The 14,764-nt window shown below is 36.2% G+C and overlaps 1 protein-coding gene across 8 annotated transcripts in view; it reads right to left on the reverse strand.

The window, feature by feature from the left end:
* Window positions 1–2,786: 2,786 nt before the first annotated feature.
* Window positions 2,787–14,764, reverse strand: part of LOC149203935 (PH, RCC1 and FYVE domains-containing protein 1-like) — a 74,385-nt gene continuing 62,407 nt past the window's right edge. For all 8 annotated transcript variants that reach the window (XM_089403627.1, XM_089403622.1, XM_089403621.1 and 5 more), the window contains 2 exons: window positions 3,484–3,890; window positions 2,787–3,356 (listed from right to left, as the gene is read on the reverse strand). In XM_089403627.1, the coding sequence (XP_089259753.1) occupies window positions 3,245–3,356; window positions 3,484–3,890 (519 nt within the window). In that variant the 3' untranslated portion in view covers window positions 2,787–3,244. The remainder of the gene's footprint in view (window positions 3,357–3,483; window positions 3,891–14,764) is intronic.

Genomic DNA, 14,764 nt, shown 5'->3' on the forward strand with positions numbered 1-14,764 from the left:
TATGCTTCTGAGCAGACCTTGTATTGGAGTAATGCTCATGATGCTTTTCGTGATTGGAGTCATCAAGAGACTGGAAGAAGTGATAAGCCTTGAGTTAGCAATGTTGGGAGTTCTACCTCTAAGAGCTCTTGCACGAAGTGAATCATCTCATTAAGGGACAAGCCATTAAGTGTTTCCAGTTAGATAAGTAGCTGCTATCAATTAGAAGGGAAGTTAATAGAAAGGCAAATATAAAGAACATGAAGTAAGGAATCACGTGAATATGTAAAAGAGTTTTGCTTTTTCAGTCTATGAAGGATGTCTGTATATATGCCCTAAGTTGAAATAAAATGTATAATTGAGTACAAGGGTTTTTGAAATGCCATGTAATTTGCCCTGTCCAAATTGATTAATGCTTTCATGGCCTTTCTAACAACAACAAAAATTGTGTATGTTTCCACAACTAGTCATCATAATGGTTGTTGGTGTTTTGGAATTTAATTGTGTAAATCAATGTTGCGAACATCAACATCAGGATAAAATCAGCGAGGGTCCGAAAACCCAAAACATTGTAAAGACCGAGAAAATATTGGTAAAAATTTGACAAATATCAGCAAAATTAAATACCATAAAAATATCTTTAAAAAACGGCAAACATCGGCTAGGCCAAAAAATCGTGATTTCGAGATAAAATCAGGATGTTATCGAGATGTTTGCAACACTGGTGTAAATTTTGGATTATCCAACATTTCGAGTGGACTCACTAGTGACCACCCATCATCACAGAGAAGCAAATCTTGATGATGGATGATAAGTCCACCCGAAACATTTTTTGCTTCTGTCTATGATGATGGATGGTGAGTCCACCCAAAACTTTGGACAATCCAAAATCTATACACAGTTAAATTCCAAAACACTGACAACCATTAAAAAAATTCTACCAATCTGTAGACATGTCACTAAAAATATGGAAAAACTACAAGCTCATTATTAATTGTGGAAAAAGTATCACCTAAGCACAATGTTACTTGGGAGCTGAAGTGTAAACGGGTGCGGGAGCAACATTTTCAAAAGCTCCTGGTTTGGGCGCGAATCCTGGAGCGTTTTTTATATAATATATATATTTTTTATATTTTTATATTTTGATACATATATGTCAACAAAAACATGTAGAGTTATGAATTAGATATAAAAAAACACATATATATATATATATATATTGAATCATATAACAACAATCATCTAAAAGTTATAATCTTCATCAACCACGTCCAACATACAACATATTGAGTCTCGTGATTCATCAATCTTAAAGTTTCAAGCTTTCAAAATTCAATATATAAAATTTATCATCATTGATCACCAAAGCTAAGTGTAACCATTACAACAAATAATATCTAACATGAAATGAAATGTTATAAAATGAAATGAAACAACTTTCAATTTTCATGAAGCATCATATTCATAATTCATTACTAATGAGTTATAATTGCCAACTTCAAACTTAAATTGTCATATATTGTTTAAAAAATATCATAATAAATATGAAAGAGTCAATAGTTATAAAAACTACCAGAAACTATAAAAGACAAGTAAATCTATTATCTTTTTCTTATGCTTGGGCCTCTTGCCACCGCGAGAAATGTGTAGTTTTTTAGTCTTGTTGGAAAATCAGGATCTTTGTCATTAATATCACCCTCTAAGCATTAATATCCAGAGGTATCTTTGTCATTACCTCTGTATCTGTATAGGGATCTTTGACATTAATATCACCCTCTAAGCATTAACATAAGATAGAAAAAACATAGCATGTTAAGTCAAGATTTTGTTTGAGTGATGCGTACATTTTTAGGAGGGTCATGATAGAGGAGTTTGACAACCAAGGAAGGATTGGTGCTTTTGATTAAATACGAGTTCCATACCCTAATACATGACAAGATTCAATGGAAACATTGCAATCTTGAAAACCTGGATTTTAAATGAAATCTAAAATTCTACTTTCTCCATATGAAATCCAATGAGGTTGGAACCACTCTCAAACATCCTGAGTTATTTCATGGTAATGTTAAAAATTTAAGTAAAATGATGAAAATGAAGATTAAGGAGAATATCACTTTTACCATGAATCACATATCAATACTAGGGCCATAGGCTTGATCATTAAGTTGCCCCACTCAAAACTTTTTTGTTTCTTTGAAAAAAAAATGCATTTGGAACATTACTGCAAAAAAAAATTTGCAAAAAAAGCTAAACGCTCCTGAAAAGGCAGGGAGCGCGCTCCCGAACCACTCCCGAGTCGCTCCCGCGCGGAACGCAGATTGGGAGTGGGATCGGGGGGCGGGGGGCGGGGGGCTCCCCCGCAACACTACCTAAGCACCACGGAGCCATAACCAGAATTAATAATAACAACTTGATTTTTTATTAATAATAAGAAATATAACAAACCAATATCAAAATCTAGCGCTTGTGACCTGTCAAAGATTATTATATCAAGTAAATATTAAAAAATAAATACCTATTAAATTCTTTTTTAGGACAATGAAGAACCAGTTAAAATACTATTAAACTGTTTTTTTAACACAATGAAAAACCAGTAAATGGCCCATCTGAGATCTCCGAAATTTCACTTCTTGACAAGAGATCCAATCATATGACATCCAATTAGCCAAATATTTCCACCAGGCAAGTCAAACATCAAACAGGTCTTTGGAAAATATCATGCACTTACCATCATCCTTGGAAAATAGGATTGTACAAAGCTTTGCAACTTCATGATAATCTACAATTTTACAAGACAACCAGAAATATTGATTGAATCCAATTCGATTTTACATAGCATGGCGACGTAAATGAAACATATACAAGAGGAGCCCTGGCCAGAGGCTCTGATGTCGTCTTTTAGAGTATCTGCTTAATACATTTCATGCTGACTGGTGAACAGAATTGCTAGGACACTGGACAGCCATCTTGTTACTCATTTACATGTATGGACATTGGACAGTAATAAGCTAATAACAACCTCGACTAAATCCTTTCCATTCATCATCAAGGCCTAAGAACAACTGTCCACTTAGGTGGAGTAGGGCTATGGACCGACTCCTTGCTAATGGACAACATTTCCTGCTTTGTTAATCTCTGCTGCACATGTAGTAATACAACTAGAAAACACAGTTTCTCTGAAACTAGAGATCTCAGAAACCCAATCACAATGGGATGATATTTATATTAAAATAGTATCACCTTCCTCTACTAGCAGTATGTACAGTCAGATGCCAGTCATTGACCTGTCAATTCCCCACAAATTGTACCGTTCGATCACCCTCCCACGGTTTTCTGACCACCATATTTCCGCTTGCTGCATGCTAAATCTTTTCCGGCTGCATTACATGTATGTAGATTGTAAACAGTGAATATAAATTATTTTCATTTACAAAGGCTCAGAATATTTAAAGCTTCCAAAGAATCTACAATACGAAAAGTTGACCAATTTCAGTTGATATGTACCTGAATCTCACACGTTTTAGGTATTTAGTACCACCTGGCACTGACACAAAAGTAAGGTATACACCAGGTTCATCTTGTTCAACTTTCTCTGGCTCAGATTCATGCCCGTTACCTATTTCATTGGTTGGAAGTACTGTCCCAAGGTCATCTGACAACCATGTACAATCTGGTTGTGAATCTCTCATAGCCTTATCATGTGAAGGTTGTCTTCCACTGTTACCATTAACTAAAATGGAATCAGCAAGAACTGAATCGCGCTTAGAAAGTTCTAGATGACCATTTTCTCTTCCAGCTGCTATGGAAGTGTCACAAATTGTTGACTGAAGAGTTACATTTGGAGCAAGTTCTGGTCCAAGACAACCATTATCAGACATTTCAGCCAGTAGTTTTTCTGCCATTTCCTTCACCTGATGAATGCATACAAGAATGATAATGTTATTTGAATTAGTGATAACCAATTTATTGGCCTGAGTATGAAATATTAATTTGTTCCTTGTTTTGTTTTGCTTTGTTTTTACTCCACAAGCCAGAAATTAGACTCTTTCTTTTTGGAGAGGACAGAACAAAAACCATCCTCGGAAAAGAGATTTACAGAATTAATATAGATTTTAGCATGAAACACAAATTTCCAAAATTAAAAAACATAAGCTCAGTTAGAACTGTGAAGCATGGATGCTTATCTCAAAATCCGAGGCCCGAAAATTAAAAAATTCAGTGTTACGGAAAATGTACTGCAGCAAATGGATACATAAATCCACAATGTACTAAAATTTTCAAGAGCATCAAAAGCAAAGAGTGATAAGGTATCACCAAACGAAGTTCCTAGCACAAATTTTGAGTGGCCATTCGTAGTGAAACCAAATATCATGTGAGATGAATTGCAGAATACATTTAGAATCAAACAAAGACAGAATCAAAAGTAACCTAGAACAGTGACATAAAAGCCAAAACAAATGAATGTAACACCCCAGGATGACCCCTTGCAATCACATCAATATTAATAATATACACCAATTCTGTAGACCAAGTCAGACATGAGAAATGGGGGGCTAAGACTCCAGAAAAGGGGAAGGTAAGGGGGCAGAACCATGACATAGTTACTAAGCCACGAAAAGAATGTTATATTCCAAAAGTGACTTTATGAAGATAACCAAAGTCAAAAGGCATGATATACATGTAAGTCACTACTTGATGTTATAACCTAGGTCTAAAAGACACAACGTGGACTATGTGAGTTACCAAGTGGTGGGGTGAGGTCCTCATGTGACACTTGGCAAAAACACCACATGCATTCATAAGTTGTGTTTCCCATCTTTATTGTCATCATTCCATGATCATTCGACTATCATTCTACCATTACCCTCACTGGTTCATGGCAGGTTCATACTATAGACTTGACGGTAAGTGAGCTTAGCCAGCGACTAAACCTTGTGACCTGGTAAATTATTGTGAATTCCTCGGATGGGACTTAGTGGTCAATCCTCCTTGCTCATCTTGGGTAAGGCTGGAGCTTAGAGGGGAATTAATTGAGTAAGATATCCTAGTGTGATGCCTAAGGGGTGCCTTGAAGTCTCCTGTGTTGATTGGAGTAGAGCAGGAAGGATTCTGCACTTTCCTAGGTGCCAAGGCATGCAGAAAATCAGAGATCAGTCACTTAGCCAGAATTATTTTAATAATTAAATTATTTCCTAATGTTGACTTAGGAAAAATTAAAAAGTACTAAGTCAACAAGAGATTAGATCTTGGCCATTGATTTAGGAAACTCGAAAGGCAATCTCAACCCTTGGATACTTCTAGAAAGCCAAATTCAAGTTATAAAAGGGAGATAAGGGCAGAAGTGAGGCAGATCAATTTGGCATTAGCAAGTGTTCTAGTGCTCAGATCATGGAAAGTATTTTTCAGCAGGTTTAGCTCAGCCTTCAGCAAAAGTTCAGCGTACCTTGATGGACTAAGGCTCGCTAGGAGAGGCAATTTGTTGGAGCTCATAGGTCTGATCAGTCAGAGGAGCAGTTCGTTGTGGCCTATGTCCATCATTGGAGAATCTACATTTGACAGTGATAGGTGGCAGTGCTCTGTGCCCTATGTTAGTCTTCATTGGAGCAACGCAAGAAGACTATACTGGGAAGAAGTCCCTGAGTCGCTGAGGAGCAGCAGTGGGCAGTTGTGAGTTGTTCACAAACAGAGTTGTGAACAACTCGACAGGGGTCTCAATGTGTTGTGCCCTTAATCGACTAGGGCACAACTAGTAAGCAGATTCGATAGTTGAGGTTCAGTGGCCAGAAGGACTTGGAACATTGATAGAGGCAAGTGATGCAAATCGATAGCCAAAGGACCGGGAAGGTGTGTTCAAGGTATGACCGAGAGGAGATGAGAGAATGTGCCACAGCCAAATGGTTAGGGTATCTTGATCAAGGTAGATTTGTGGTCATCGTGACAGACACCAAGCCCTAGTTGTTGTTGTCTTGCATCAGTGGATGTATGAGGGCCATTATCCCTAGTACGGGAGCACTAGATTGTTGTATTATTCAGTTGGATTAATATAACGAAGTTTGGTTATTGTACATAATTTGTGTAAAAAGTTGTGTATATTTTGTGCACTGGTAGATTTACTATTGTTTATATTCCACTGTGTAAAGTAGCTTTGTTGTGATTCTTGGTTTGGTAGCGTCAATGATTTAAGATTCTATCCCAAACACCAGGATTGTGGAAGAACAACAACATGAAACCCATGTTTTACTAAGTCATTTTCTTTAATAATAAATTTTCTTTTGACAAATACAATTATGAAGGTCGGCACTAGTTACATTCTTCAACAATATAACTTTAATAAATTTCCTTGTATCTTGTCCAGTAGGCACAATGTTTCTCAAATCAATGGTTGCCTAAGACAAGGACAAGACTACCCAACTTGTTTGTGAAATGATGGAGAAAGTCGTTCAAGAAGTGGGAGAAAAACATGTTGTACAAATTGTCACCAACAATGCAGCTAATTATATGGTTGTTGGTAGAAATTTTGAGCTTATGCACCCCACTATTTTTTGGACATCTTGTGTTTCCCATGGCATAGATTTAATGCTTGAGGACATTGGTAAACTTCCTTGGATACATGAGGTTGTGGAGAAGGCAAAATCCATAACCAAATACCTGTACAATCATACTATTGTCCTAAACACCATGAGAATATACACTAAAGGTAAAGAAATTGTTCGACTTGCAGTGACCAGATTTAAAACAAATTTCATATATTTGCAATCTGTGGTTTAGCAAAAGATAAATCTAAAGAGGATGTTCTTGGGACTTGAGTGTATGGCATCTAAACATTCCAAGGCCCTTGAAGGCATTGAAATTGTTGCACCTGTGTTTAATGATGGTTTCTGGAAAGATGTCGAAGAGATTATTGTTGTGACAGAGTCCCTTGTCAGAGTTCTCAAGTACTTCAAGTCTTTTAACTTTTTCATTTTTAAAATTTCATTTCAAGCTTCATTTCATTTTCAAAGATTCATATTTCATTTAATTTAAAAGTTTGAACTTTCAAGATGGTTAATGGTGACAAGCCCACTATGGGTTACATTTATGAGGCGATGGATCTCGAAAAGGAGGCCATCAAAAGAAGATATGAGAATGAGGAGACCAAGTATATGCCTCTTTGGGACATTATTGATGCACATTGGGATAGGCAATTGCATTCCCCCTTACATGTTGTTGGGTACTTCTTAAAACCACAGTATTTTTATGATAAGAACAAATTAAATGAGGATGGGGAGGTTAGCAGAGGACTTATGACATGCATTGAAAGGTGCTTCTTGTGAAAATTCTTAGATCTAACAATCTCAGGAATCCTACTACAACCAATTGAATCTACTTCACCTAAATTGCAAATTGCATTACAAGCTTATTTCAGGTTTCTTCTTGAAACATAGAAGTAAATTACTGAAGCAACTTACACCAATTTAAATATGATTCTGAAACATAGAAACTACGCAAGGAAAATATAAACACATAAGACATCGTTATTTTTGGACAATAGTCCCCGGAAAAACCCAATGTGGGAAGACCGGTGCTGCAGCTCTGAGGGTTTTATTATTATGCAAGAGAAATTCTGAGTACAATTCTAGGATGCTCAACTAGCAATCCGATATAGATCTCACCCTGTCAATAGAGAATCAGTGACTGATCCTGCTGCTCTGGAAGCTTTGTGTCACCCTCTGCGTGGCCTCTGCACAAAATTGCGTCACCCTGCACAGTTTCTGCGTCACCCCTCCTGGGTTTTACGCTGCCTCTCCTATGAATCCTCTGCTGACTGAGAAATCGACCTTCTGCCTCCTAGACTCACACCCTGGCTTCCGACAACTGAATTTCGACTTCCCTCAACGGGAAACTTGACTTCCCCTCAAGGACTGTGCTGCCTCTGCATCAGCACTGCGTGGGCCAGCGTCAGCCTTCCTATGGACGTCTTTATGTTTTCCCTCTGCCTCGTACTCTCCAGAAATTCCTTCTCTCGGATTCTCACTACCCCTCTACTGCAGAAATCCCCTCAATCGATTTTCCCTCCTGAGAACTTCTCACTTCAAAAAAATCGATTTCCTTGATCTCTAAATGTATTTTCCAAATGACCCTCAAGCTCCTTATATCTTCTTGTTGGATAACCAACGACCCAGATTACATCTTAATCAAAGGCTCGGATCGTTTTTGCTTGATCTGTGGCTTTTTCTAGAAGTTTCGCCCCTTATTAGATTAATGCCCATTAATATTTTAATTTTCCTAAGTTTAGACTTAGGAACCCCATTAAAATATTATTTATTTTAATAAAATCACTTTTGGGTGGAATTTTCCAAAAAGCTTTCTGGGTTCTTTGGAATACCTGTGCCCAAGCCTCCTAATAAAATTTGAAGCTTAGAGCACATCCGATGCTACCCCAATTTAACACTTCCCTGATCAAGAAGTTCAAAGCCGTGTCTTTGCCCAACTACAGGATTATAGGGCATTGGCCAAATTATTTTCCTATACCAATGCTATACAAGAAAGAACTAAAACGTTGCCAGGTACCCTTTGAGGCTTGAAGGCTTCATCAATTCATTAAATTTGTTTATTTTGTCTATTAAATGTTTTATTAAAATTTGTTATCTTTTTAGTATTTATCATCTTTGATCTGTACGTAATACTTACTACTTACGAACCCTTACCACTTGTTAGGTCTTTGGTGGCAAAACTTTGGTAGTGATACGCTAGATTTAAAGAGATTATCCATTTGAATCTTAAACCAATCATGCAGTGCTTCAAGTTGTAAGCGCAATTGGAGCATGTTTGAGAAAATGCATTTAAAGAAGCGCAATCAATTGACACAAAAATGCTTAAATGACCATGTACTTGACCATTACAATTTACGACTTCGCAACAAGCAAATAATAAGTGAGAGTCGAGACACTAAGCCTTGAGGAACAAAAGAATTTGCTAAGTCATGTGTAATTGCATTTGAATTTGAAGGTTTCATAATTTGATTTGCACTTTAAAGTTCAAATTTTAATTCACGTTTCCATTTTGTGAAACATTCACCAGTCGACCTTGAAGAGATAGATCTGCATACTACAAATGCAGCGGATTGGGTCCAATCGAAGGAAGCTCCTCATTTAAGCATAGATGACATGGAGAATTTTGAGAGTCAAGCAGGCAAAGGAGTGGGTGGTGTTGACCACTACATGTCAACGACCCATAGTAGTACACCCCCCTTTTTCGCAAAAGGGATAACGCCTGATCGACTTGTCCGTGCCGTTCAACTATCATCATCAGCATGATCATCATCTTATAATGTAAACCCAGTCAGCATGTGTATAATGTAAATAATCTCAACAGATCCGTGTTGTATATGTAATCACCCAGGTAAACCTACTTTTCTGGTGACGATCTACATTCCCGGAGGTTTTTTGTCTCACCGATCCATTCTCAGATGGTTGGCAGAGTTTTCCTTCAGCCTTAACTCAAAGCCGGAATGGATTTTGTCACTAAAATCTTAAGGGAGTCCTAGTGTTCTAGATCAAGTCTATGTAAAAGTGATTTAAGAATAATCCTAACTATTTGGTTAGGTTATTTTATTACAAATTGTTTGATCTGCTAGATTATATTTTATATCGCAGAACTAGGTAGTCTTTGAGGGTCTTTTGCAAATGGGTCTTCCCCCTTGAGATGTAAAAATGTAAAAATCATGATATAAAATATCTTGAGGGTTAGAAAAATAATTTATCCCCTCATAGGTTAATTAATTAAATTTTCTGGCCAAAATTAATTAAAATCCTAAGCCAGAAATTTAATTAATTCTAGGTCCTAGGTAAATTTAAATTCTCTGAAGGCAAAATTCGTTGGTCCTTAAAAATTAAATTTTAAGAGGTCCGGGACTAAGGTAAATTGATTATTTCGCTAAATTTTAAGCCTTTGGTTCCTGGGGTTAAGTCAAAGTCAAAATTTTGAGGAAATTAATTCAAAAATTTAATTTATGAATTAATTAAAATGCATTTAATTGAAAAATTCGAATTTCCTCAATAATTTAAAATTTGGACGGATGAGATTAAAAGAAATTTTGATCACTCGAACTATCCGTTGGATGATTTATCTTTAAATAGAAGGTCGTTTGTCAGTCAAATTATCCGATCTTTGGATCGTGTACTAAGCTCTCAAGCTCTCTTGTATATTTTTTTGAATTAACGCAAAAGTCTTTGGCATTTCAACGTGCTGTAGTGTTCCTCTTCATAAATTTATGGTAACATTGTTTTAATTTATGCTTAATATTATATGAAAACTATCAATCAATAGCTCTCTTAGAATAATCTGAATACAGGGATTTTATTCAGTTTGTTGGATCTAGGGTAACATTTTTAATTTTGATTGAAGTAACAAGTATCTCTATTTCTTCATAATTTTATTGTTGTTCTATTTCTCTACTTGATTTGATGGTTGATCTAGTGTTTGCAGAGGATCTCTCAGGTTCTCATTGAGCGTTTGGGGATAGTTCTCGGTTGGACCAGCCAACTCTGAACATATATTTTATGAAAGCCTACTTCATAGAAGCCTCAGGATTTATCTAACGGTAATCTTTTTTCTGCGAGGTGTTTTTGGGCTAGTACCTCTCTAAAATTTCAAAATCTTTTAAATATTTTGTGGAAATTTTGATAGATTTGGCTATTAAAAGCCTTAGATTATCAGATCTGGGAGCAGAGTTGGACTCATAATCCTCGGATCTGATAGATCTGTAAATTATTTGTATAGATCTGTTATTTGTTTGTGTAGATCTGAAATTTTGTAACATAATTTTGAATTTTAATACTTGGGTTTTCTGGGATTTTCTCTATTTTTGTACATATTGGGAATTGGGTTTTTCTCTTTTCACTTGTGCAAAAATAGATTTAAGAAATCAACCAAGAAAATCTTCAGATCTGAGCTAGATCTAGACCCTGAAGGGAAAGATCTGGACTCAAAGATTGTTTGCAGAAATAGATCTGAGAAATCAGCCAAGTAAATCTTCAGATCTAAGCTAGATCTAGACCCTGGAGGGCAAGATCTAGGCTCAAAGATTGTTTGCAGGAATAGATCTGAGAAATCAGCCAAGTAAATCTTCAGATCTGAAATTTTTTCAAGCAGATCTGGGGGTTTTGAGACAAATCTAGGCCCTGGAGGGCAATATTTTATCCCAAATCTTTTTACAATGCCAGTGATTAAAGATTTTGCAATAAATCTGAAGATTTTAAGCAAAAAAAAAAAAAAAATTTAAAACAAGTGTTTCAAGTTTTGGGGCTCCTAAGCCCAAATCTGCCTTCTCCTAGCCCAACGCTAGTTCTATTGGGCCTAGTGCTAGCTCTCATTGGCCCTAGATTCCCTTGCTCCATTTCTGATTTGAATATTTGATTTTCTGAAGCTAATCATTGGTGGGTTTTTGCAGAAAATTTAGTAAAAATTTGTGTTTCAGATATTGAATTTTTTTGGCAACTTGGGCAAGAGATCTTCAAGGCCTAGGGCCTAAGGGTTTGATTTATAAACCATCTTTTTCTTCACTGTTTGCTACAGCAGTCATATACCTTTCTAGTAGTGGTGAAAAACACATCTAAGTGGTTTGAAATTAACTAAAAAATTGTTAAATACATTAATAAGTCATTTATGTTTGATGTGTATCAAGAATTTGGCCCAGATCTACATTTTGGGTCACTGTTATCTCTGAATAATTCTGTTTCTGAAGTCTGAAATATAACAGTGGAAAATTTCATGTGGGTTAGCGTAAAATCAATTCCTAAGTTGTCTAATACATTAAAGAATTAATTTCTTCAGTTGGGCATTCATCATTAGGCTTATTTCATGTTTTAATTGTTGGTTGTAATAAGTATATCAGATCTGATATAATTCCACAAATCACATCATAGCAGGCTGAAAAATTTTGATAATTCATGTCGGCAAGTTTGGAAAAATTTTGGTAAATTTTTGACATAAAGATATCATTGATAGCTTATTGTTTTCATTGTCATATTGTTGTTGTCATAAAGTTTTTCTTACTGCTGTCCTAAAAATTAATTTCTGAAAATTAAGTACTCTGTCATGGAATTGTGATAAAATGTATATCCTTTGTTTCATAAACTGAGTATTTTTTGAGCATCTGTTGATATTAATTGCAAAAAAGTTTTTGTTCTCTTTGAACTATAACTGTATCAGAAAGATTTGAAATAAGCTTGTGTTCTAATTGTAATATCTTCGGGGGTTTAATTTTGAGTTTTCATTTAATAAAGCAAACATTTCATTTGGGTATTAGAAGTTTATGCAACATAAGCCTCTTTTCATCCTTGAATCTAACTTCATCTCATTTTTTCATCATCTGGTGCATTTGCATATAAGTTAGTTTTGCATAAATAAAATTTACTTCCAAGCATAAGCTTGGTCGATAGAGAGATAGGTATCCATCTATCTTTGCTTGAGTAGCCTGTTTTTAATAGTACTTAAAACAGTGACCTTGCAGTCGTCAGAGCCACAGCTCTCTGCAGCGCCGGAGGCACCGGGTATGTTAGATTTTCAGGAGAGGTATCGTTAATCACACCTTAGTGTGCTTCAGCTTATTTTCTTTCTGCCAGTTATTACAAAATCAAGCTCAATATAGGCAATTAACTAAAATTAACTAAGATTCTTGCATCTCACATTAGTTTTAGAGTCTGCATTTCATATAAGATAGTCATTCATCTAAGCAGGAGTTGCTAATCGATTACTTGGTCTTCATTTCCCTAGCAAGATCGTTGACTCCATAAGGCACTGGTATCAATCGTTTAAAATCTAATCAAATCCTATAAGTCTTGCTAAATCTTAATCAAGTATTTGATCGCTTCACTGTGTCTCCCGAACTAGTTGGTTCCCAACTAGTTCTTCATTCTATTTTTCCATAGGGTCTACCCCCCTTAGCATGTTGTAGGGAGACAACTTAAACAGAGAGATTAAGGATCAGGGTGACAGCCCCCAATCTGAGTTGTTGTCGTTGTGCCTAGACATTCTATGGGACAACATTTTTTGGTGTCGTTGCCGGGGATATTTTATTCTCGGCATTTCAACGACATTCCCTCATCATTCTTTCATCTTTCTATCATTCATTTTAGTCGGCAACGCCAACATTGTTGACGTCGTTGCCGGGGATAGAGTTTTTTTGCCCTTGGTTTCTCGACATCGTTTTAATCATCTCATATTTTTCGGCATTCATTAGCCAATCAAGCGACACAACATTTCCAAGCGTCATTTGATCTTTTCATCGCCTTATCTTTCGTCATCTCATTAATCGTTTCATCTGCACCTTTAGCACATGCACATTTCGGTTCATTTCTTATTTGGGTGGCGACTCCACTTCTTCCATTTATTATTTCTCAGACAAGAAGCCCTCCCTTATATCCGGTTGTTTGTTGCCTTTTGGATCTTAGAGTTAGATTCATGTTCAAGTGGCAACTCCATTTCTTTCATTTCTTACAAGAATTTCTACTAGAAGCTCGCTTCTTGTGGATCTCTTGATTTTCTTGAGCAGGGATCTCTCCCTATCATCCATTTGGTGCCTCATTATTCCTTCAAGCCATTCATCATGGATGATTCATTTACCCCGTGTCATTTCACTGATTTTCTCCATGGTATTCTGGAAGTGGCCATTCATAAATTGTCTTTGTTCTCGAGTGATGATTCAGTCGTTGTTAGAAAGCATCTATGCAGGTTTATTCATACAATACTCAGATATTGTAGTTCTCCCCAGTATGATCATGAAGTTGTCAAAATGCATCTATTTGCCTTTTCTTTAGAGGGTGATGCTTTGAATTGTTTTAATAATTGTCCTGAAGATTCTTTCGCTTCTTTACAAGACATCGTCAATGCTTTTACAGATAGATATGGTTATCAAGGTGGCCTTGTGCCCCTAAAATTATGCAACAGAATGAAAGTGATATTTTGAAGGATCCAGCTGTCAATGAAAGATTTCAAGACAATTCTCCATATCAGAATGTGCCATCCACGTGTACTGTTGCAAGTCAAATCCATGACAGTGGAAAAATCAAGGACAAGTTGTCAAATCAGTGTCGACAATGATAAGCAAATTATAGAAAAACTAAAGCAGTTGGTTAAAGACATGCAGTTCAGTCAAACGCAGCTGGTAAAAACTATGGAGCTTAATCAAGAGAAATTTGTGACTGATTACATCAAGGATATGAGAACTTTATACACTCATCTGGAAAAAAGTGATGAAATGGAAATCATGAAAATTAAACACTCTGATCACGTAACCATCGTAGTAGGAGAGTGTGCTCGGAATATGGAGGATATGAGGGCTGACATGCAGAAGGAAATGGAAACCATGAAAGCTAATCATGGCAGAGAAATTAATTCTATGCAAAGCAAATTATTAACTATGGATGAAAAAATGACCATCATGAGATTCAATTTTAATAATCAGTTAGCTACCATGCAAGCAAACCATAAGAAAGAGATAAATTATATGCAAAACTATGTCATGGGCATGAAAGCAAAGAATGAAAAAAGTAATAAAAGATGTGGAAGCTAGTCAGATATGTCTTCAAAATAAGTTATTGACCATGGAGGAAAACCATCCCAAGGAAGTTAGTGCTATGAAGAGGTTGAACACTCTAGCCAGATGGATGCCATAACAATACAGGTACAGAAATTTCAGCATCGGTCAGAGAATGAAAGAAACAAGGAGACGTCAACAAATTAGAAGCCTCCTTATCTGCTGCAGCAAGCTCCATCTTATTATGAGGTCATTTATTCCATTGAA

The sequence above is a fragment of the Pinus tabuliformis genome, chromosome 2_1 (assembly GCF_031772625.1).
Source record: "Pinus tabuliformis cultivar Carrire ecotype Pingquan chromosome 2_1, CPIR1, whole genome shotgun sequence".
Taxonomy (NCBI): Eukaryota; Viridiplantae; Streptophyta; class Pinopsida; order Pinales; family Pinaceae; genus Pinus; species Pinus tabuliformis.